The 25,210-nt window shown below is 35.8% G+C and overlaps 1 protein-coding gene across 3 annotated transcripts in view; it reads left to right on the forward strand.

Annotated features, from left to right (window-relative positions):
• The window catches only part of LOC123548534 (trafficking protein particle complex subunit 8-like), a 47,126-nt gene that overhangs the window by 8,433 nt on the left and 13,483 nt on the right, over positions 1-25,210 (forward strand). For 2 of the 3 annotated variants that reach the window (XM_045335853.2, XM_045335855.2), the window contains exons 6-24: positions 349-384; positions 3,606-3,732; positions 5,272-5,585; positions 8,200-8,309; positions 9,019-9,169; positions 10,019-10,122; positions 12,959-13,064; positions 13,403-13,534; positions 13,863-13,934; positions 15,187-15,339; positions 16,131-16,257; positions 17,508-17,696; positions 18,172-18,320; positions 19,800-19,874; positions 20,773-21,072; positions 21,642-22,024; positions 22,923-23,070; positions 23,432-23,534; positions 24,899-25,017. In XM_045335853.2, the coding sequence (XP_045191788.2) occupies positions 349-384; positions 3,606-3,732; positions 5,272-5,585; positions 8,200-8,309; positions 9,019-9,169; positions 10,019-10,122; positions 12,959-13,064; positions 13,403-13,534; positions 13,863-13,934; positions 15,187-15,339; positions 16,131-16,257; positions 17,508-17,696; positions 18,172-18,320; positions 19,800-19,874; positions 20,773-21,072; positions 21,642-22,024; positions 22,923-23,070; positions 23,432-23,534; positions 24,899-25,017 (2,898 nt within the window). The remainder of the gene's footprint in view (positions 1-348; positions 385-3,605; positions 3,733-5,271; positions 5,586-8,199; positions 8,310-9,018; positions 9,170-10,018; positions 10,123-12,958; positions 13,065-13,402; positions 13,535-13,862; positions 13,935-15,186; positions 15,340-16,130; positions 16,258-17,507; positions 17,697-18,171; positions 18,321-19,799; positions 19,875-20,772; positions 21,073-21,641; positions 22,025-22,922; positions 23,071-23,431; positions 23,535-24,898; positions 25,018-25,210) is intronic. The other variant, XM_045335854.2, reaches the window with a different exon arrangement.

The following is a 25,210-nucleotide window of genomic DNA, read 5'->3' on the forward strand; positions in this document are numbered from 1 at the left end:
TCTTTTTATAGCTTTGTTCATAATTAACATTTAGCCTGCTGCCGGCAAATGATTCTGCCTTTGCGACCAGTACAGACCAAGATCAGCCTGCACATCCGTGCAGTCTGATCATGATTTGTACTATTCAGTCAGTAAATGATAAATGGTGCTGCCCAAATTGAATGATGGACCAGTCCATTTTAGAAATTTAGCAGGGTAAAGGTTAATACATCACTACAACTAATATATCACTAACAAAATGATAAAGATTGTTGCAATTCTTGTTACATGTAATAAAAAATACTGAAAGTTCGCTTGAATAACTTACTGGTTTGCAAGCTTTAAGTTGTTAATTTAAACTTTTTACAGAAAAAGCCTCAAAAGGCTAAATATTTCATACCGTGGGTAAGTCTTGCTGTGGTTTTACATCTTTTTCTTTGCTTGTTGACTACACTTTAAGCATGCCTTTATTTTTTGCTCAAACTAGAAGTGTTGGTGAATTGTTTCCAGCTTTATACTTGTGTGTACTTTTTTAAGTCAGTTTTATTTCTTCTTTCTTATGAGTATGGAACAAGTTTGAGTTATCATTTTAAAAAATATATATTTACCGTATGCTTGTCTTTGAAGGGATAAATTATTTTTTTACCTTTTACAGACAGCGATGTAAAAATCTGTTACTGTTCTGTTATTGGACATGTTTGTTTGGATCACAGAATTTGAATTGTGTATTCCTTTACTTTCTTGGTTGATTTCAGTAACAAACCAATTTGGGTTAGTATCCTAAGTGATATGTCCCTTGAATGAGTCAAAATTATGGGGAGGGGGAAACTCATCTAACCGTGTCTGCAAATATTGATGTGATTTTGATTGAATCTTGGACAAACCTTCACAAAATACGTATCTAGTTATTGAAAATTATATGAGCCACGCCATGAGTAACCAACATAGTGCATTTGCGACCAGCATGGATCCAGACCAGCCTGCGCAGTCTGGTCAGGATCCATGCTGTTCACTTTCAAAGCCTATTGCAATTAGAGAAACCGTTAGCAAACAGCATGGAACCTGACCAGTCTGCGTGGATGCGCAGGCTGGTCTGGATCCATGCTGGTCGCAAATGCACTATGTTGGTTTTCTCATGGCGCGGCTCATATATACATATATATACTTCATGTATGAATACTAACAAACTAAGGCTTTGTCCAAAGGAGCATGACCTCTGACTTAGTCAAAGTTGAAATAAGGAAAGATATCACAGTTATCAGTAAGTTGAGGGATTTTAATTGTACCTTATTCAAACTTATACAGCATTTATAACATTGTAATATCTAGGTCAAGCTCACTAACCTGGGATTTAGGCCAGTGTCTTGTATGTTATTGTCCTTGATTTAAGCAAAATTGCACACAAATTGTCTTGATTTCATACATACATTGAAGAAAATTAATCTTCTACAATTTTCATTATATATTTCCTTGTTCCAGTTTCAAACAAAATTGCTTGAGTAAATTGTCTTTATTAAATCCTAGCATAAAATTGCTGCTTAAAGTTTTGAATTTTAACAAAGTTATGCCCCTTTTTAACATAGAAATTTTTGGTTAAAAATTTTGATAAAGTCATATATCTCCGTTACTATCAAAGCTTTTTAGCTCACCTGAGCCAAAGGCTCATGGAGAGCTTTTGTGACCGCTCAATGTCCGTCGTCAGTCGTGTGTTGTCCGTCGTGTGTCCATCAACATTTTCTAAAAAAAAATCTTCTCCTTGAAGACCACTGGGCAGAATATCACCAAACTTCACAGGAATGATCCTTGGGTGGTCCCCTTTCAAAATTATTCAGAGAATTTAATTCCATGCAGAACTCAGGTTGCCATGGCAACCGAAAAGAAAAACTTAAAAAATCTTCTTGTGCAAAACCGCAAGACGTAGAGCCTTGATATTTGGCATGTGACATCATCTTATGGTCCTCTATCAAGATTGTTCAAATTGTGCCCCTGGGATGAAAAGAGACCCCACCCCGGGGGTCACAAGTCACATAGACTTATATAGGAAAAAACTTTAAAAATCTTCTTGTCTAAAACCACAAGACCTAGACCTTTGATATTTGGTATGTAGCATTGCCTTGTGGTCCTCTACTAAAATTGTTCAATTATTACCCTGGGATGAAAAGAGGCCCCGCCCTGGGGGGCCTCAAGTTTTACATAGACTTATATAGGAAAAAAACTCTAAAAATCTTCTTGTCTGAAACTACAAGACCTAGGCCTTTGATACTTTGTATGTAGCATTGTCTTGTGGTCCTCTATGAAGATTGTTCAAATTGTGCCCCTGAGGTGAAAAGAGGCCCCACATCGGGGGCCCCAAGTTTTACATAGACTTATATAGGAAAAAACTTTAAAAATCTTCTCGTCTGAAACTGCAAGACCTAGGCTTTTTATATTTGGTGTGTTGCATTGCCTTGTCGTCCTCTACCAAAATTTTTCAAATTATTACCCTGGAGTAAAAAGAGGCCCTGCCCCTGGGGTCCCAAGTTTAACATAGACTTATATAGGGAAAAAAATAAAAATCTTCTTGTCTGAAAGTTCAAGGCCTAGGCCTTTGATATTTGGCATGTATCATTGCCTAGTGGACCTCTAACAGGATTGTTCAAATTATGCCCCAGGGTGAAAAGAGGCCCCACCCTGGGGGTCACTTGTTATATGAGTTATAAAGGAATATATACTTCAAAAATTATCAGTCCATATTTCCTAGACTGTTTAATTATAATTACCTGATGACCCCAAGTGATTAGGGGTCACTTGACTGTGACCTTGACGTACTGACCTACTTTCTTGTTTTTTAAGATACAGCCTTGAAATTTGGATGACATGTACAGTTTTACACACTGATTTTAAGACTGACTTTCATTGACCATGAATGTGACCTACTGAACTACTTTGTAATATTTTAGCATCAGTTTGCCATTTTAAACATGTGGCTCATATTACTCCAGTGAGCGATTCAGGGTCATCATGACCCTCTTGTTTTGTTTTTCCTGGGAAAGCTGTAGGTATAGTAGTTATTTTTCAGCAGTATTTGCTTAAAGACTGGTTGTGAAAATAGATGTTCAATAAAAGATTTCTTTTTCAGACACTTCGTGTTTTATTTGTCAGATACTCTGAAAATCATTGAATATTAAATATTGTCATAAAATATTGCTGTAAAGACCAAATGGGCTATTTCATGGAGACATTTCATGGATGCCATGGGTAAACCAACATAGTGGCTTTGCGACCAGCATGGATCCAGACCAGCCTGCGCATCTGCGCAGTCTGGTCAGGATCCATGCTGTTCGCTTTTAAAGCCTACTGCTATTAGAGAAACCTTTAATGAACAGCATGGATCCTGGCCAGACTGCACGGATGCGCAGGCTGGTCTGGATGCATGCTGGTCACAAAGCCACTATGTTGGTTTTCTCATGGCACGGCTCATTTATTAGTTCACTGAGATTCAGTTTCCTGAATTGACTCAATAAATTCCAGAATAATGGTTCCTTAAGTATAATAGTGATTTCCACATGCATAATAATGATTTCAGCAAAGCTCAATATTGAATATTTGAAAAACGGAACTAAAAAGAGTGACTATAATTTTTACAGGAAGGTGTTGATTATGATGCTGGTGGGAGCAGTGGGGCAGATGATTCCATGTTTCCTAGTAGACTGGAAGAAGGCACGCCAGACACAACTAACCATATACTGGACACTAATTCACATCAAGATGAAGGTTTGAATCTTTAGAATGATTCAGAAGTAATATATTATACATTCCTTGACTGTCAAGTCATTAAAAAAGTGTTTTATTACATAACCTTAGAAATGAATTTTAAGGAGAATTATAGACTGGGTAATAATATATAAATATTGCATTCCTGAGAGGGTGATATGAAAAATGTTCACCGCGAGAATATCAACAGAGGCGCCAGTCGAGGTCTGTATTCATATTTTGAGGGGTGAACATTTTTCTTATCAGTCTAAGGAATACAATATTTATTTTATCATACCCAAAATGTATAATGGTCAAAACAATTAATGGAAAATCAACAAACTGAGTTAAATGATTTATTTAACAAGTAATTACTAACCAAAAAATAAAGACAGAATTAAGGAGTCCTTACTTGTTAGCACTCAGAAATTGTGGCGACTTTGCTGTGTAATAAGACTTTTTTCAAGCAATATGATGGGTTTAGCTGAGATGTATACGTATTGCTGATCCCTATTTTTATGCGCGTATTTCAACGTTGCGTCGATGCCAAAACCGACAGTAGTAACATTCCAAGAACAGTGATAAATTTCTTATTTCTAGACAAAACATATAAGTGTTAGCATTCATTCTTAGTTAGATAATTTCCTATCTGAAGATGATAGTTTCGAATCAATATTTGATAAAAAGTTGTTTTTCGAAATTTTTTGCGCAGAGAGCAAATCATTAAAAAAGATAAATCAGCAAGGTTCACACATGCACTAACACCAGAGAAAAAGTAATTTAATCCTATAATTTATATAAGCGCCTCGTCTGAAAACTGATCATCTCAGTCTTTTAGTCAGTGCGAAACTATCAATCTCCCAATTGGAGATATGAAAAATAATATCATATGCGCAGAATTGAAAATAACGATCTTGCGCATGAGATATAAAATCACTTGGGAATATGATGTATTATTTAAGTTAAACTAATGGGAAATTTGCATTAGGCATTTATGTGAGGTATAATAACACAAACTGTTGACTGGCAATTTATGTAAGCAGTCATGTAATAGTAAACGCTTAATGAATAGTTTGCTTTGCGGAAAGGCCATGTCTATTTGTTTATTGCCTAGTACAGAAGCAAGATGCAGGAAACTATCTACCTTTTAAGTCACCATGTGAATGGATAAGATTATTCAGCTGAAGAAAATAGCCATGTACCCTCATCAGGAAACTATTGACCAGAAAAAATCAAGGTGAATAGTTTGCTGATCAGGGTCAATAGTCTTTTTCCAAGGTGGAATAAAATTAGAATCCACTGGCTTACAGAAATAATAATAATAATACTCATTGAATAAGGCTCATATTTATTACATTAGAGACAAAAAAGTGATGTTACTTGTTAATGACTGTAAAGAAGGCAGAATTTTACTGACTTCAATGCAATGTATAGTCCATAATCTGTTGATTTGATACTTTGGGATAAATATTTTAATTTATGGTATTTCAGGACTGCTTCAGTAGTATTCATAGACATCAGATATTATTGTAAGTTTGTTACATAAAACCATTTTTCCAGGTGTAGATGGATTGGATTCAGTGAACAATTCAGTGCTGGACCATCCTTTGGCTGTATCAGATGAAAGCCCACTACAGAGCCCAACCCTTGGGTATAGTTCAGACTACCAGGGTTCCACCAGCAGTCTTAACAGCATACAGTCTGCCATGTCAAAATCTTCATCATTCAATATGCAAGACAAAGGTCGATATCCAGGGCACGGAATGTGTCTTACGGCCAGTGATCAGGACCGAATCAGGATATTTATACACGAGTTTGCAGTCCGAGCACTGATACCCTGGGCAGAAAGGCAAATGAGAACTCTGAATGATATGGTATGAATTAACTGTTAGCATATACTTTACAGATAAGGTATGGCTAATAGTATAAAGTTATCTATTGTACACTACTAAGTCAGTAGGTATGGCTAATAGTATAAAATCTATTGTACACTACTAAGTCAGTAGGTATGGCTAATAGTATAAAATCTATTGTACACTACTAAGTCAGTAGGTATGGCTAATAGTATAAAGTTATCTATTGTACACTACTAAGTCAGTAGGTATGGCTAATAGTATAAAATCTATTGTACACTACTAAGTCAGTAGGTATGGCTAATAGTATAAAGTTATCTATTGTACACTACTAAGTCAGTAGGTATGGCTAATAGTATAAAATCTATTGTACACTACTAAGTCAGTAGGTATAGCTGATAGTATAAAGTTATCTACACTACTAAGTCAGTTCAAATAAGGAAATAAAGGCAAAGGTATCATGATGTCATACCAGTTTTAATGACTCTATGACAATGCCGGCTGTTTGATTTTTTAGCTCACCTGAGCCAAAGGCTCATGGTGAGCTTTGTGACCGGTCAATGTCCGTCGTGTGTTGTGTGTCCGTCAACATTTTCTAAAAAAAATCTTCTTCTTGAAAACCACTGAGCAGAATTACACCAAACTTCACAGGAATGATCCTTGGGTGCCCCCCTTTCAAAATTGTTCAAAGAATTGGATTCCATGCAGAACTCTGGTTGCCATGACAACCGAAAGGGAAACTTTATAAAAATCTTCTTGTCCAAAACCACAGGGCCTAGGGCTTTGATATCTGGTGTGCAGCATCATCTAGTGGTCCTCTACCAAGATAATTCAAATTGTCCTCCTAGGGTCAAATATGGCTCCGCCCCGGGGATCACATAGTTTATATAGACTTATATAGGGAAAACTTTGAAAATCTTCTTGTACAAAACCACACAGCCTAGGGCTTTGATATGTGCTATGTAGCATCATCTAGTGGTCCTCTACCAAGTTTGTTCAAATTATCCCCCTAGGGTCAAATATGGCCCGCCCCGGTGTCCCAAGTTTTACATAGACATATAGGAAAAAAAGTTTAAAAATCTTCTTGTCTGAAACCACAAGACTTAGGCCTTATATATTTTGTTTGTAGCATTGTCTTATGGTCCTCATCCAGTATTGTTCAAATTGTACCCCTGGGGTGAAAAGAGGCCCTGCCCCAGGGGTCCCATGTTTTATATAGACTTATATAGGAAAAAACTTCAAAAATCTTCTTGTCTGAAACCACACGACCTAGGCTTTTGATATTTGGTATGATGCATTGTCTAGTAGTCCTCTACCAAAATTGTTCAAATTATGCCACTGGGATTAAAAGAGGCCCCGCCCCGGGGTCACTTAATTATTATATGAGTTATATAGGAAAAAATACTTTAAAAATTATCTGATCCTATTTCCAAGACTGTTTAATAATAATTACCTGATGACCCTAAGTAATATGATGTCACTTGACTGTGACCTTGACCTGCTGACCTACTTTCTTGTTTTTTAAGATACAGCCTTGAAATTTGGATGACATATGCAGTTTTGCACACTGATCGTAAAACTGAATTTCATTGACCATGAATGTGACCTACTGACTTTCTTAATATTTAAGCATCAGTTTGACATTTGAAACATGTAGCTCATATTACTCAGGTGAGCGATCCAGGGTCATCATGACCCTCTTGTATAATTATGTCTCCCACCACACAGTGGTGTGGGAGACATATTGATTTACTCCAGTCCATGTGTCTGTGTTTCTGTCTGTCACAAATCTTGTCCGCACTCTTAAGTTGAACATTTCTCATCCGATCTTCACAAAACTTGAAAATGTGTTTGACCATAAGTACTCGGCCAAATTCGATAACTAGCCAAACCGGCCCTGGCACTTTGGAGTTATGGCCCTTGAATTACCAAAAAAGGCCTTTTTACTCTTGTCCACGCTCTAAGTCAAACATTTCTCATCTGATCTTCACTAAATTTTAACAAAATGTGTTTGACCATAAGTCCTCGGCCAAGTTCAGTTCGATAACTAGCCAAATCCACCCAGGCACTTCGAAATTATGGCCCTTGAATTACCGAAAATGGGCCTGTTTACTCTTGTACGTGCTTTAAGTCAAACATTCCTAACCCGATCTTCACCAAACTTGAACAGAATGTGTTTGACCATAAGTCCTTGGCCAAGTTCGATAAACAGGCATTTGGGAATTATGGCCCTTGAATTACCGAAAATAGGTCTTTTTTAATCTTGTCCGTGCTTTAAGTCGAACATTTCTCATCCGATCTTCATCAAACTTTTAACAAAATGTGTTTGACCACAAGTCCTCGGCCAGGTTGGATAACTAGCCAAATTGCCTGAAGCACTTCAGAATTATGGCTCTTGAATTACACAAAATCAGCCTTTTTACTGTTCAAAGGTATATTTGTAGTGAGTAAACGGTATATAAAGACTGCCTTACTATTTAAATGATTAGGCAGTTGTGGGCGACATGTGCTTTTCTCAAAAGCAGCTCTAGTTGGCTGGTTACTTTTAATGGACGTACCTGCGTTGCTAATTGCCAGTAGGTTGACAGTTTATAATGTGATTTTATTTGAAGTAGGGCTATTTATATATTTTCAGCTAATGTCAAGGACGGGATTAAGGAAGTCACTGTTTGGTACTGCAAAAAAACTGTTTGGAGGAAACCCAAGCAAAACAAGTCAGGCAGCTAACACAGCTACCACTGTCGTGTAAGTATGTCGTGCATGGAATATAAAACTGAAGGTAGTAAATTGCATAGTAAATGTAATTTTAAGATGCAATGCTTTCTTGGTTTTAACGCTAGTGAATATTAATTATGATAAATATCAAATAAAAGTTAAAACTTGATCACAAACGCGCCTATCTCAAAGTTCCGGTTATCTCAAAGATATTTTCAAAAAATATCATTTTAAGTCGATTTTCAGTTATCTTTGAAGTAAAATGCTCGATCCCTTGGAATTTGAGATTCTGAGTTTCGACTGTATTTTGAATTGGACAGTAATACTGTCCACCATTTGAGAAAAACCTGTAAACCATAATATAGCATTCTCAAGGCTTTGTGTTAACAATTGCATAGACTTGGTAAAATATGAAGTTAGGGAGGTAACATGCCTGTTAGGCAAGTATAAAATACAGTCAGCAATTTTATATTTCTTGGTTATCTTTGTGATTTCTTTTTATATGTCTTAAAACTGGAACAGTTTTTTTTTAATTCACTTATCAATTGATTTCAGCTATGTTACTCCTTAGAATAAATACTATCTATATTAACATCTTCGTAATTTTAGATAGTATACATAATAATTAGGTAAAAAGGAAATAAAAATAAAGATTAGTTTGCCCTTTTGACAAGAGCTTTAATTTAGAATCAAGGTGTGGTTCTGATTTGAGTTTCATAATTTATATACATTTAAACAGGTATTCTAAAGATGCCCCAGAGTTACAGATGCGGAGATTAGCGGACCTTGCCTTCCTGTTCCAGCTATATGACTTTGCCTATCAGACGTACCACACTGCAAAACGAGACTTTAATAATGATAATGCATGGTTACACTTTGCTGGTGCACTGGTTAGTTGATATTCAGTTTAACTTCTTCCAGATCTTATATTGAAGTATATTTAGATTGTACAGAAGTTTAAAACTAGAATAGATACAATGTACCTTTAATCCTCTGATTAATGCCCTCCCCCTTGCTGCTCTCACCGTTACAAATGTACCCAACCATATTTCCAAATTTAAATGAGGTCATGAATGAATATAAGTAATATGAGCCGTGCCATGGGAAAACCAACATAGTGGCTTTGCGACCAGCATGGATCCAGACCAGCCTGCGCATCCGCACAGTCTGGTCAGGATCCATGCTGCTCGCTTTCAAAGCCTATTGCAATTAGGGAAACTGTTAGCAAACAGCATGGATCCTGACCAGACTGCGCGGATCCATGCTGGTCGCAATGCCACTTTGTTGGTTTCCTCATGGCACAGCTCATATGGTTGCGCTATAATTGTAAAGATACATTCACTAGAAGTTGGATTTATACTTGATACTCAAAAAAAAAGTTTTAGAAAAGGTGTATTTATAGGATCTTAATTTTCCAACATATGATACCCAAGGGCGTTATCGAGGGAATATATGTTGCATAAACAAAGAGTTAAGAATTGGTGCCAAAAGAATTTACAAATTATTATATTATTACATGCTGTTAGAAAGAAATTCCGAAGTTACTTCCTTAATTGACTAAAAAATCTGTATGGTGCAGAGATTGTATCCTTGCAGACATTTTGGTAGTAGTATTCATAAGTAGTAATAAGAAATCTTCAGGGAAAAATCATATTTCAAGCTAATATTTTTGCTTTTATAAATGATTATATAGTAATTAGTTATACTATATTTACCAATGTCATCATTGTTTTATACAGGAGATGGCATCATTGGCAATATTCATGCAGGGCAATCAGAGTCAGAGGGCATATCCTGATCACTACATGGAGTCAGCCATCACTACATATTTACAGTCCTGCAAGTACGTACAATGCATACCTTCATATGAATCTAGTGACTTAATATGTAGCCTTCAGATATGACATAAAGTAGTAAATATCTCAGGGCATTGCTCTAAGTCTTGCATCATGTCTGATCGGACTTGTTGTACCCCTGACAACAAAGTTGTAAGGGGGTGTATACTGGTTTCAGGTTGTCTGTCTGTCCATCCGTCCATCTGTCTGTCCGTCCGTAGACACAATCTTGTGCGCACCATCTCTCCTCATCCCCTTGACACAATTTAATGAAACTTCACAAGTGATCAGTAACAATAGTAGTTGTGCATGGGGTATGTTAGGTTCTTTCAGAAAAAAAAAATGCAGAGTTATGGGACTTTGTTTTTTGTTAGCTCACCTGTCACATAGTGACAAGGTGAGCTTTTGTGCTCACCCTTCGTCCGTCGTCAGTCTGTCCGTGCGTGCGTCAACAATTTCTTGTCTGCACGATAGTGGTTTCATTTATGATTTTATTTTAACCAAACTTGCACACAACTTGTATCACCATAAGATCACGGTTCCTTTCTTGAACTGGCCAGATCCCATTATGGGTTCCAGAGTTATGGCCCCTGAAAGGGCCAAAATTAGCTGTTTTGACCTTGTCTGCACAATAGCAGCTTTATTTATGATTTGATTTTTACCAAACTTGCACACAACTTGTATCACCATAAGATCTCGGTTCTTTTCTTGAACTGGCCAGATCCTATTATGGGTTCCAGAGTTATGGCCCCTGAAAGGGCCAAAATTAGCTATTTTGGCCTTGTTTGCACAATAGCAGCTTCATTTATGATTTGATTTTAACCAAACTTGCACACAACTTGTATCACCACAAGATCTTGCTTTTTTCTTGAACTGGCCAGATTCCTTCTTGGGTTCAAGAGTTATGGCCCCTTAAAGGTCCAAAATCGGCTATTTTGGCTTTTGCAGCCTTCATTTATGGTTTATTTACTACAAACTTCCAAAATATCTTCAACAACAATAAATCTTGGATTCCATGACAAATCAGATCCAGTCGTAGGTTCCAGAGTTATTTTATATCTGATTACCTCCCCTAATTGTTATCAAAATAGATTTATATAAGTAAGTACTTATAGGACTTATTTGAAATTTTATTATTGTTATTAAATGGACTGAGACAATCAGGGTAGATAACTATGGACTGATTTTATGTCAGATTACCTCCCTTTATTTAAAATTAAAATGGGTATATCTCCGTAACTAATGAATATACTGATCTGAAATTTCATTTATGCCAACATATTTATTTGGCAGATCCTTCTTTTGTTCACTTACAATATTTTTTGTTTAATTACTTCCCTTTTACGTTACTATAAATAGCTTAATTTTAGTAACTTTTTTATTATAGGCCATAGGGAAAGACCGAGACCACTTTTCTGTGGTACAACATGGATGGTACCTCCAATTTTTAGGTGTTTTTTGACATATCTATACCTTGTAAGAATTTTTTTCTTCTTTTTGGTTAAATTTCTTCCCTTTGTTGTTCCTGTCCTTTGGATTTAGATATTTTTTCTGAGGACCTTCTTGTCCTCAAGTGCAATGATAACAGGTGAGCGATATAGGGCCATCATGGCCCTCTTGTTACTATACTGTATACATAGACACAATCTTGTGCGCACCATTTCTCCTCATCCCCTTGACACAGCTTAATGAAACTTCAAACAACTAATCAGTAACAACAGTAGTTGTGCATGGGGCATGTTAGGTTCTTTCAGAAAATTTTTTTGCAGAGTTACGGGGCTTTGTTTTTTGTTACTATACTGAATACATAGACACAATGTGCGCACCATCTCTCCTCATCCCCTTGACACAATTTAATGAAACTTCACACAGGTGATCAGTAACAACAGTAGTTGTGCATGGGGCATGTTAAGTTCTTTCAGCGACAAAAATTGCAGAGTTATGGGACTTTGTTTCTTGTTAACATACTATGTACATACAGTCTACATATGCAATCTTGTGCGCGCCAAATCTTCCACATAATTATGCAATCTTGTGTGTGTCAAATTGCAATGTACTGTGTCAGTGCATGCAGGGGTTACATTCATCACCTTTAGTGATAGCTCTAGTTACCTCAGTATGTAAAGTATAAGACTGTCAATTGTGAGGTCATAGGTTTGAATCCCTACAGAGGAGAGTGCCTCTAGGTATTACTATATTATTATACCAGATTTATATAGCACCCTTTTCATGATAAACACGTTCAAAGGCGCTTTACATATAGCAAACGCAGCCACACAGGGCGCGAAATTCATCCTCTACTAGTACAGACACAGAGCAATCTGACCAGAGGGACAGAGTGAGATAAAGCCCCCAGAACAGATAGAGAGAAATCCTTTTTAGATACAGACTTGTCCGGCTAACTTAGCCTAGCTCTTTGCGAATAGACAGTCTGGTTCTTTAACGTGCCCGGTGTATAGCACCGATACACGCGAAGCCGTCTTTCCTGGGAAGAACCAGTATAGGCCTCTAAGTTAGATGGGAGACACTCAAGAGCATCTCAGAAATTTTCAATGTCTGGACCGGGATTCGAACCCCGGACCTCTGGATTGACAGTCAAGCGTGTTACCACTAGACCACCAGCCCACCTTAATAGGTGCCTTATTCTCTACCTCTGATTCATTTGGGGCAGTTGTCAGATACTTGCGGAGAACAGGTCAGAACTGGTAAGGAATCAAGGACCATTGGTTAGATAAATTGTCTACCTTGCATAAATGAAGGAGAAAAAAGTAATTCTGGTCAGTGTTTATGTAATAAATTATTAATAATGGTACAAATGACAGTTAATTTGTCTCTTTGTTGCAGGAACATTCCATACGCAGTACGGGCAACACTTGTTAGTACCGAGGCATTAAAAAATCGTGGGAAGTACAAGGAAGCTGCCATGCAGTTCATTAAAATGATGAGCGAGGTTTGTGAGATAATTTATATACTGGAATTTCATAAAGGCCTAAATTTTGACTATTTTATAAGTAAACTGTATAGGCTAAGAAAAGTCAGAATCAACTGTAGAATATATAGTGTTTTTCTCTTTTCTGTGAAAAGAAGTAGGCTGGTGTTAAGTAATCTAATTCAGTGCTTGTCAAAATTTTACTTTCTAGGGATCAGAATTTACCAACTATTACTAAAAAAACTTATCTCTTTGGTTTAATCCTAATTTGATATGATTTTGACTTTATATTGCTAATGTAGAAGAAACTTCAAGCACTGATACAAAGATTTATTTGTGATAAATTTTGTTTCTTTTAGGAGTCTGATTTACGGAGTGCCCTGTTGTTGGAACAGGCAGCTCACTGTTTTATCAACATGAGAAATTCGATGGTTCGTAAATATTCCTTCCATATGATCCTTGCCGGGCACAGATTTAGTAAAGCAGGACAGGTTAGTTCATCACTGTTTCTGAAAGCCAAGTTTTATCAATACATATCTAATATATATCGGCTAAAACATAAATATATATAGTAGTCACAACTTAGAATTTAGAAATGTTTTGTAGCACAGATAAAAGAGATAATCTGGTTTAAACTCTTATGTCAAAAAAGCAGTTACCAGCAAATTTATGTAAATTTGAAATTCTGTGTATGTTCTGATATTAATAAGATTATGGTGTAAATTATATTAATATTTGTATCATATTGATGAAATACATTGTTTGTAAGCTGCTCTTATTTTATGTTTTGACTGAACATGTTTGTTTGTATAATTGTAGAGGAAGCATGCATTGAGGGCATACAGTCAAGCTTTACAGATATACAAGGGTAAAGGATGGTCCCTAGCAGAGGTTTGTGTTTGGTTTTTGTGCACTCAATTGATGTTAAAATTGTTTCCTCGAGTTGAGGATCAAATTAACAAAGAGGTGGTTAAGGTTCTGGTAGTTCTAATGGGAGCTTGTGGGTTCGAACCCTACTCAGGTCACGACCACACCTATATATAGGGGTCTTTGTGGCCATGTGGTTTATGTCATGACTGAATCAAGCTGTGGACTTAAAACTTTTTTGGGTTGTGGAATGTTGGTTGTTCTATCCAGTCTTACGCATGCCTTAAATGATACTCAGAGTGACACCTGAAGTCTTCCACCAACATGAAAAGCTGGGATGATGCTGCATGACCAATAATTGTATCCTGTGATTTTATACCCAACATAAATTAAGAACCTATTCATGTATGACAAAAGGTTATAAGATTATAAAGAGACCAGTCTAAGAACTCTGTCATTGTCAAGGCAAATTTTTTACAATCGAGATAATAGTAATTTGTCTAATTTAAAATGATCTAAGCAAAAACATTTTTTAAGGGCCACACTTCCTGCTTTATGTCTGTTTTTTTTGTTTGTTTCAAAATTTAGAAACTTCATTGGTTGTAATTTTGAGTAAGAAATTAGAAATTAAGTAATTGGACGGATAGCTCAGTGGTTTCCACATTGGCCTTCCAATCCTGAGGTCGGGGGTTCGATCCCAGCCAGGTACTCGGGAATTTTCAGAAACGCTTTTCAGTGTTTCCCACCCAACTAGAGGTGTACTTGTCAGGAACCCAGGCAATCCTTGCGTGTATCAGTGCTTTACACTGGGCACGTTAAAGAACCAGGCTGTCTATTCGCAACGAGCTAGGCTAAGTTAGCCAGACAAGCTTGTATCTGATTTCTGATCTCTCTGTCGTGGGGGCTTTGTCTCACTCTGTCCCTCTGGTCAGATCGCTCTGTGTCTGTACTAGTAGAGGATGAATTATGCGCCCTGTGTGGCTGCATTTGAACTATGTAAAGCGCCTTTGAACGTGAAACTGATCATGAAAAGGGCACTATATAAATCTGGCATAATAAATGAATAAATAATAATTCAGTAAGTTTGAGGCAGAAATTATTTATAGAACACATTATTTATAGTACACAGTATGTACGCAGAAGCTGTCTACTGCATTATTCTTGCAAAAATGTCCATTTTCACCTATAACATGAATTTAATGTAGACAAAATTGTATTATTTTATAGCAGTACCTGCTTGCGATGCGATATTGACAGGTTGTTTATTATATTGTAGGACCACATCAACTTCACTATAGGTCGACAATCACACAACTTGAAGCAGCTTGAGAATGCTACAGCAGCCTTCAAACATCTCCTCACAGAGGACAGTAAACAAACAGCTATGCAGCAAAACGCTTTCCTCAGAGAATATCTCTTTGTTTATAGGGTATGCTATTTCCACTGTTTCTTTCTATAGATTGAGACATACATGGTAAGATAGTAGAATCGTACTCTTGGACAAAATCTGAACATTGGTTGGGATTTCTGTATCAACAACTCAAGGGCATGATAGATTCACTTTGTATTTGTAACCTCATAAAATGACACAAAGCAGATAATGGACCTTTAATGACATTCCCATATTTATGTAGGATTACATATTCCCATTAGGCAATTTGGCATTCTACTGTCTTAGATATAGCTCAACGAACACTTGGCTTTCCAAAAAAAAAATTGAATATGCTGAAATTACTTAAAGAAAATACGTAACTTGCAAGTTTTCTACTACCTTAATGAAAAAATGAAGAAGTGCTTGTTTTGATTAGGTGCTCTAGTTAATAGCCATGTTTTCCAAATGAGCACTTAGCTGTATTAGTCTGGAAAAATGCTTGATAAAGGTGGACTTCATTTGAGGGTGGTCTGTATTCACATTTTAGAAGACACTGCAATATTGAAATAAAAATTAGTATTGTTTAGTCACATCTTGAAATAAGCTGCAGGTATTGAAATAGAAAATCAAATTAGTAGTCTTTATTCACAGCAAGTGTTTAGAGATTTAGAAAATAAAGTCAGTGGACTTTATTCACATTTTGAAATATGCTTGCAAGTATTGATATCAGAAATAAAATTTGTGGCCTTCAGAGCCTGATGGTTGTTATTTACAAAAATGGTCTATAGCACAGGTTTGATTGTATTCTTACACAATGATTACACTGCTCTGCTGTATTTTATTTCTAGCAACTTTTAGTACAAGAGTCTGAGGAGACAGGTCTTCAATCAAATACTCTACCAGAACTACCCCTCCCTGTACTTGACAGTAATGCTACAAAAGTCTTACTAGGATCTCGACCACAACGGCCACAAGGTTTGTTTTTTATTGAAAATACAGATCGAACAAAAGTTGAGATATTGATACTAGATATATTTGTACATTTAGGACTTTTATATGGGCTTGCTAAGGTTGCTAACTCTTGCCCTCAGTGCTGAAGGTTAGAAACCTTGCTTGTGTTGTAGAATTCTTTCATGTGAGGAAGCCATCCAACTGGCTTGCCGGAGGTTTGTGTATCAAACTAGGAGTCAGTCCATGGCTGAATTGATAGTACCAGAGATACTAAGCCATGTAAGGCTGGAAGGTCACCATATGATCTATAATTGTGTTGCTGTGACCTTAAACCCAACAAAAACAATTTTATTGGCATAGAATTTTTTCTTCCCCGCCCCCCCCCCCTCCCAAAAATGTATTTTCCATGGGGACATTAGCATTGATGATGATAATGATAGTTGTTTATTCGTTCGGATTTCATGTCATGGATTTAGTTAACCACAAAAAACAGTGAAAGTAAGTCCCATACACAAAATCCACAAAAACGAGTCCACCAAGAAAATGATTTCAGAATATATAGCAATAAGCTTGTAAAAACAGATTAGATAATAATATGTGCAACACATTTATATTATATGGTTTAGGAATGCAAATTTTGTTTTACATGTGTTTTATAAATTTTAAAGTCTGAGTACAGTTGAAATATAAATATTCTAAATTATGACACCTGTAACAAACCAGTATAAAATCTTTATCTCTCTAATGTCTTAACATGTTTTCGTCATAAATATGGGCTACTGTGAAAATACATGAATCTCACCTTCGTTTTGAATAAAACAAATAAGTTTTTGGCAGGTTTAAAGGTATATTTCAAATTTTTTATGGACAAATTACAGTGCCTATATCCATCAATATGATTCTGAGTTTGATTCATAAATTCTAAAGCTTTGGACATTAAAGTAACTTTGAAAAAAAACATTACTCGGTACTGCTGATTTATTTTAAACCCAAAGGAGTCCTGTTATGGTAGATCCTTTGGTTGATCTGTTTCAAAAAAAAAATTGGACAAGAACTACTTTCAAAGTTTTGAATGGATACCAATCAAACTACAAACATATGATAACCGTGAAGTGTAGATATGTGTGACATGTATTTATGGTCTTCTAGGCATTGCAGATTTTTGCACCCTTTAAATTAAAGTGTTGTAAATTCTCTGACTAAGAAGTATTTTAGGGTACTAATCGCTTTGAATGATAGCTCTAGTTTTTCAATGCATATTTATATACATGTAGGTGATAAGATGTATGCGACAGGTGTTTGGTTTGATGAGTCAGACACAGGCAGTTGGAGATGGAGGAAACTGGAAGAGTTACTGGTCTTGGATGCTAATGGTGGTTCTCTCCCCTTACTGTACAGACCATCATTACAGCTCTATACTGATGGAACTGATAATAAGTTCAGTCCTGTTTCTTTTATGAAAGGTTTGTATTTTATTTGCATTATTCATTTTAGCACAGGTGTTATGGAATCTTAAAGCTTACTTATTTGGGTTGATAAAACTCAGCAGTTTATTACATAAAGAGGCATGGTTGAGATTTGCAAGTATGCAGTCCCCATAAGGGAGCAGTTGCAGTAATATTCAGGGAAGTCCTTGGGCAATTGGTTAAGGTTGCTGACTTCAAATCAGTTGCTGCTCACTTCTTTTGGTTTGAGCATTGCCCATGTTGTTATAATGGGAAGCCATCCAGCTGGTCTGCAGAAGATAGATGGTTCTGCTCAGTTGCCCACTAATTCCAGAAGTCACTTCATGATAATTGCTTGTTTGACTTTGAAACCTAAACACGTACAGTCATTCATAGTACTTGTGTAACATGTGGATGAAAAGAGCAAAAGATTATGATGCTTACTTTTTTGTTTTTCATCATGGTACATAAAATGTTCATTATATTATTCCAGAGGCGATAACCATAGAGTTATACCTGGTAAATCCTCTCAAAGTGGCCTTGACCTTGACAGATGTGATGTTGCTATGGAGCTTCTTACCAAATATTTGCAGTCATGAGAAACCTCAGCTGATCACAAATGAACAGATGGTCACAGCTAAAGTAAGTGATAGGGATTTAACAATAAAAATGTAGTAAAAAAAAAAATACAGATGTGGATTTGATCTGCTTGATCCATCTTTTCCATAAGAAGGTTGGTCTTGATTTCTCCTTTAATTTACTTTTGACACTACAATTCATACTACATTATAAATGTTCTAATAGGAGTAATAGAGCTGCATATATGTTCAAAATATCTTCATTAGTTTTGAACTTAATTGTCAAAACCAATTCTGATGGGAGTATTGGCCCTTGTAAATTTTGGCCATTTTGGAAATCAAAACAGTAAAAAAGAAAAACAATATGATTGTACTTGTATTTATTGATGAATTATATCTTTGTTAAGATAAAAGCCACATTTCCGTATAAATTTTTTGTAAAATTAAAAAATTAAATGCAAAAATATATATATTTCCTGGATGAAAATACTACACATGGGAAAAATGCAGTTTTGGCCATAAAAGTGGACATTATTAAAGATTTTGTAAAAATTCAGAAATGTCCTACTGTTACCCGTAGAGACTTTAAGAACAACGTTTAACTTGTGTATGGAAGTTGCAAAGTAAAGCCACTTTTTACTAAAAAAACACTGTTAGGAAAATTATGGATCAGATATATATAGGGGCCCTCATGGGACTCATTGCGCTAAATGTTGAAGGTCTTTGACTTTTAGTTGTTTTCTGCCAGGAAATTGTAAGGAATCTGTTACATATAGAAACTGTCTAGCTGACTTGCCAGATGTTGTTGGTTCTTCTTTGGTGTTCCCTACCTGTGCCTGATATAATTCCCCTAGAGACACTTTATGCTTTTCTACATCATTAAATATGGAAAGTTGTCTGGACCTAAATTGTGAGCTTACAACTGGACAACAAACGATAGCAACACCTAAAGTATAGAACAAAACCTGTAGTTAATTGCCATGCATTTTCACAAAGAACTATGCATTTTTACAAGCACCAATGCATTTTCTCAAAAAAAAAATACAATGTATTAATAGAGACATTTTCACAAAGAAAATACAATGTATTAATTCAAAGGCAGTTTAGGCTCAATGTGCTCCTTAATCACTAATTGAGCCGCGCCATGGGAAAACCAGCATAGTGGGTTTGCGATCCAGACCAGCCTGCGCATCCGCGCCGTCTGGTCAGGATCCATGCTGTTCGCTAACAGTTTCTCTAATTGCAATAGGCTTTGAAAGCGAACAGCATGGATCCTGACCAGACTGCGCAGATGCGCAGGCTGGTCTGGATCCATGCTGGTCGCAAACCCACTATGTTGGTTTTCTCATGGCGCGGCTCAATTTTATTAAATATTATTCAGAAGTTCTGTTTGCTTATTCCACCAGTACAGACTCAACAAAAAATATCTTGGATTAATGTAGCGAAATTGTCAGTTCCACGTTTATAACAGACCACTTTAATAAACAGTGATAAATGTATGATAATTACACTAAATTACATAGATTTTTCTTTTACATTTCAGAATAATTTGGCAGATGAGATCGTACATGGTCAGGTTGTCAAGGAGATTGTATTGCAGGGAAATGACAGGCTGCCAGTAAGTTTAAATACAGGAATATAACCACTACAAAGCGGTTATTTATTTATGAGATTAAGACTTGATTTCAACTAGATGTAATTTTATAGATTCAATATTTCAAAGACAGAAACACAATAATTAAAGTCTAGAAATTGAATTCTAAGTCTTTCAGAAAAATAGAAGTTATTTTTATGACAGTTTCACTTTTATCAACAATTTAAGTTTTGAGATTTTTTTTGTATCAGTGTTCGCAAAGAATGACAACTCTCTCCTTAGGTGTAAGTATTTACCAGGTTCTTACATGAATTGATATGTAATAGTTTACTTCCCTTCCACTATCACTATTGAGTGAAAAATGGAAAAGGGTTGCAAACAAGCTCTGGATGTAAGATTTCTGTAACCCTGGATTCCAGTTACAAAAGAGATTGATACGGTTTGATACTTCTTCATTCTCACGGTTTCGGAAATAATATGTGGCACTGCTGTAAATGGAATTTTGTTGATAAGTACTTATATTAGCAGTAGCATGTAAACATGGCTTCCTTTTTCAATTTTACAAGTCTTCAGATCTTTTGAAAGCTTTCACTTTTAGCATAACTACCTAATACTTACTAGCCTGTTATGACCACGAAGGCAGTAGATTACTGTGAAATCAGTCATAATCCTGAGGGACAAATTTTTATGGATTTCGTGGATACGTTAATACACAAAATTTAATCCCAACAAATATATATAGAATTTTCATTTTATCCCCAAATATGTATCCCAACAAAATAGCTGTTTTGGCAAAGATTAGGAAATTTCATGCCCACGAATTTCAGGATTTCACAGGGTTATTGCTTATGTTGACTGTTATCATTTTATTTTTTAGACATTTTAGTATTGCAACTGATGTTTCTAATATTCTTTGTTAAAGGTACAAATGACATTAACTCCTCAGCAAATGGGAGAGTTAAGAATTTACGGAATCACGTACAATCTTGGAAGTGCTTCAACAACGTTCATGGCTCCATCCCAGGGTCCCTCTGGGCCACTAGGAGGTGCGGTAATGGGTTCGAAAGCTAGCTATGTGAGCACAGTATATGTGCGAGGTAAACAGAAGATTGAGGTGCAAGGACCAAGGTTAAATAACAAGAAAGAGGAGATGGCAAGTAAAGTGTATGGACCAGACAGAAGGCTGGATCTTACAATACATGAACAGATGCCATTGCTGGAGGTAACTCATGTCATCTTTCCACCTTTATGTAACAAGGTTTTTCCTTGATTTCTTATTGAATATAAGACACTACCATCTTTCCAAAGAGCTTTGAGGATGGTAAAAGGAACTTCTTAAATTTGCAAAATATCTTGGTTTGGCTTCAAATTTATTTTCTTAAAAACAAAATCTTGATGTGGGTATTTTCCATTATAAATTTCAGCCATTCAAGATATATGTTGTACATCATTTACAGATCTTCAGGATTGACACTTGGAATTTTTTCAATAAAAACATCTGTATCATTCTGAAGTTAGAGTCAGAAATTGTAATTTTTTTGCAGGAAAATCCATGTGTATCATCATCGCAAAATAAAACGTTTTTCAAACTGTTCAGCTGTTCAGTTGTACATTCTTAATATGATGTTTTCATGCTAATATAACTTATATGTTCTGTTAGTACAATAAGAACCCAAAAACTGGCAGTTACAACACAGTGTTATAGAATAGGTAAATCAAACATCAGTGACATACTTAAACAAATAAAATTAAATATTATAAATTTTAGTTGACATTCTTTCTTACTTTCAGGTGAGCTTTGTGGATTTTCCAAAGACATTACTATGTGGTGAAGTTCATCCAGTGACTGTTTATTTTACAAACAAGGGCTCAAGCCCGCTACACAAACTTAAAGTTGCTTCCAGCAATCCAAAATGTTTTGTAATAGGCCAGAATATAGATAAACAACATTCCAATAGTGTTTATGACATGACGGATACTAGCTCAGATTCCATTAGTGTTAACTGTGATGTTAGTGTAAAACGTGTGATTGATATAGAAATACCAGAGGGGACTTTACATTCCAATTCAACAATGAGCATTCAGCTGTGGATACGAGGGAACGATATTGGGGGTAACCATCAAGTGGACTTTTTGTTTTATTATGAACTGGCAGAAAATCCACAAAAACCAAAGTAAGCTTGACATATTATTATGAAATTTTTTAATTTGGTGGGCATGAAATTTCATGGTTCTGGTCAAAATGATTATTTCATAGAAATAGGAATTCTTGGATTTTATATTTTGAACATAAAATGAATGGAAACTTTCCTTGTTTGTTGGTATTTGATTATATGGCTTGACTCCATCATGAAATCCATGAAAATTAGCGATTTCACAGTATTTAAAGATTGTTCCCACTTATGTGGGAAAGTTTCGCACTTTCAGTGTCAGAAAATTGTCATGGAATATCAGAAAAGTTTTACTGGTTTAATCTAAAACCATCCAGCTGGTTTATGAATAGTCAGTGATTCTACCCAGGCACCTGGCCATGCCTGAAATAGTGCCCGGATGGACACTTGTTGTCTTTGTCCACCTTCAAAAATAAAAAAAGATACCATACGACCTAAATTGTACAAAACAAAAGTATGAACCTAAAATAGTGCTGGGCATGTCTGGATGAGTTTATATGTTCACTGACTGAGTGGTGTCTTTCCATTTCTGTTGGTTTAAATTTAGCTTCCCTGTTGTCTTTAAACATGACTGAGTAAGTGGTTAAGCTGTTAATTATGTAATGTCCACTGGAACTGTAGGATAAAATTCCCCATTAATTTGACCAGGAAGAAAAAAGTGGAAAATTGGAAATAGCTGGAAAAAGTCAAAGGGGGTATTTTATCCATCTTGGTCAAATATAGCAGGGGTGACTTAGGTAGCGGCTATGGGTGATTTTGGCACTTGCACAAAATGTTAGATATACAATAAAAAAATAGGCACATACAGTTAGGTAACTTCAAGCTTCTACAGATAGTGATGTTTGCTGAATTACCAGTGAAATGTAAACATTTTCTTACTTGTTCATTTTTCTGTTTACAGGTACAGATTATTACGACACAGTGTTCTAGTCAATACAGTGGAATCATTGAGTGTTCGTGCAGTTGCTCAGAAAGCTTGTAGGCATTCTAAAGAGTTATCCAGCAAGGGACAATTCCTCATCTCTTGTGAAATGGAAAATTTGAGCCAGGTTTGTGAACTTTATATGATAGTACAAGTACAGCTTCTTCTGAAAATTGAAAAATTAATATTGTACTGCTTGAGCGATTTCAGTGATTGAAAGTAAAACAAAAAAAAATGTATTTTAATGTTTTTTTTCTATCATCCGTGAAAATTTCAGGACAATAGAGCACATAGATCATACTTCCCTAAGTAAGGTTTAGTTTGTTATGTTTTGTTCAACTTAATTCAGTGGTACTTAAGTCATGTAGGCAGCAGCTTTAATACAGTTGCTAGATTCAGTTTGGAATTTCTTGACAGTTTGTTTCAGATATGAACCAAAATGTTTAAATTTCACAACTTGAAACAGCTTTTTAAATTTCTGTTTGCAGCAACAGTCAGGCCGAGCCCATGTCAGTGAGATTAGAGTACAGCAGATATCCTGTGCCAGCAAAAGATGGACCATACACAGTCTTACATCACACTCGGAGAAAGGTTAGTTTGTAAAATAGTAACAGTTATTTACTACAGACAAACCACATCTTGGTATAGCTTGAATTTGTTCTATAAGTTTTTGTTTGCCTCTGCAAAACATACATGGCAGGGCTTCTCAAATTGTCAGTTTCTTAGTTTAAGACTGATTTTTACCTTTTCAGACTGTCGGGTATAAAAATTCAGTTGGGAAAAAAGAAAAAAAGAAAAAGCATAAACAAAAGAAAATGTATTTGTTAGCCTATCAATCACAAGGCAGCCATAAATAGGAGTCTATGACCACATTTAATTACAGTTTACAAAGTATAATTTCTACTATAACACAGGCTTTGGAAAAAGATTGTTAAAAGTTGTTCATACTAAGATTTCAAGATATAGCTTTTAGAAAAAAGTCCTTGACAAAGTAAAAATTGTGGAAATGGCCTTGAAGAGTTCTATAATTTTGTTTTTGATGTTCTGTATTATCATATTGTTCATTTTTATGGAGGGTCACATTATAAAAAATTGATTGCATTCCTTGCTTTTCAAAACTGGTAAATTGTTTAGTTTTTTTCTCACCTTAAGGGCTAAGAGTTCCGTATAAAATACCATTGTTAGATATTATCTTATTTCTCATCACTTGTCTCACATCAGTCACAGACTACTTTTAGTAGGATTAGCAATTACACAGCATTCTCATCAATATGAGGTTTGTCAAAATCCAGAGACAAATTTCTGATTTATTTCTTTCATTTATCTGGCGAGCATGTACACTCATAGTTACTACTGGGAATGGATTTAGTCAGTCAATGATCTCAATTACTCGGCACGCCCTAGTTGAAAATGTAAACAGTATCTTAGGAAAATACTTGCTCACAATTTATAAACACCATACTGCATGACTGTGATTATTAAAGATTCATTCCTCGAATCATATGTTTAGAAATTTGCTTCAAGAAATAAGGATATTCCTCATAATTCAGTGTCAGTATTGAAAAGGACGTGGCTGATTTTGATTGGTTTATGAAGATTTGTCGCAGAATGTCGTTGACTGGTTGAAACATTTTACCTGTAATGTTACCAGAATAAAAAAAATAGACAGAATGTGCCAGAGGTTCAACCCTGGTTAACCTCTGGTATGGGAGGATGTTACACAAAGATGCAGAATTTTTGTCATAAAATATATAACAATAAGAAACAATGTACCACACTATGGAAATCCCATCCTCAGTTTAAGAAATGATCAGAAGTCAGAAGAATCCTGTTTTTTGGACAAATCTCAGTCTCTGTGGGACTTTCTTATCCAAATCTCACAGAGTGGTAGATCCACTTTATCAGAGCATGTTGAGTTATAACTTGTATTAGTTACATTTTGTGTCTGTTTTCAGAGACATGTATGGGCAGTAGAGAGCTGTTACAAGTTTGTTTAAAGGCCAGTCTACTCAAGAAAGAGAATCCTTCAAATTGTGATGTTACTTTTACTGATCTAACTCTTCATGGCAAAAAGGTAAGATGGCATTTTTATTGCTAAGTAGGCCAGGCATGTGGATTTGTTATACCCTAATTGTCCTGTAGCAGAAGACTGCCCTGTTTCTTCAGTAGATTAGAGTGCAAGACTGTGGATCAAGGAATCAACAGTTCGATCCATTTGCAAGCAAGATTTCTGTGGTGATTTAACAGAAATATTGTCTGATCTTGTT

Source organism: Mercenaria mercenaria, chromosome 6, assembly GCF_021730395.1.
Source record: "Mercenaria mercenaria strain notata chromosome 6, MADL_Memer_1, whole genome shotgun sequence".
NCBI lineage: Eukaryota > Metazoa > Mollusca > Bivalvia > Venerida > Veneridae > Mercenaria > Mercenaria mercenaria.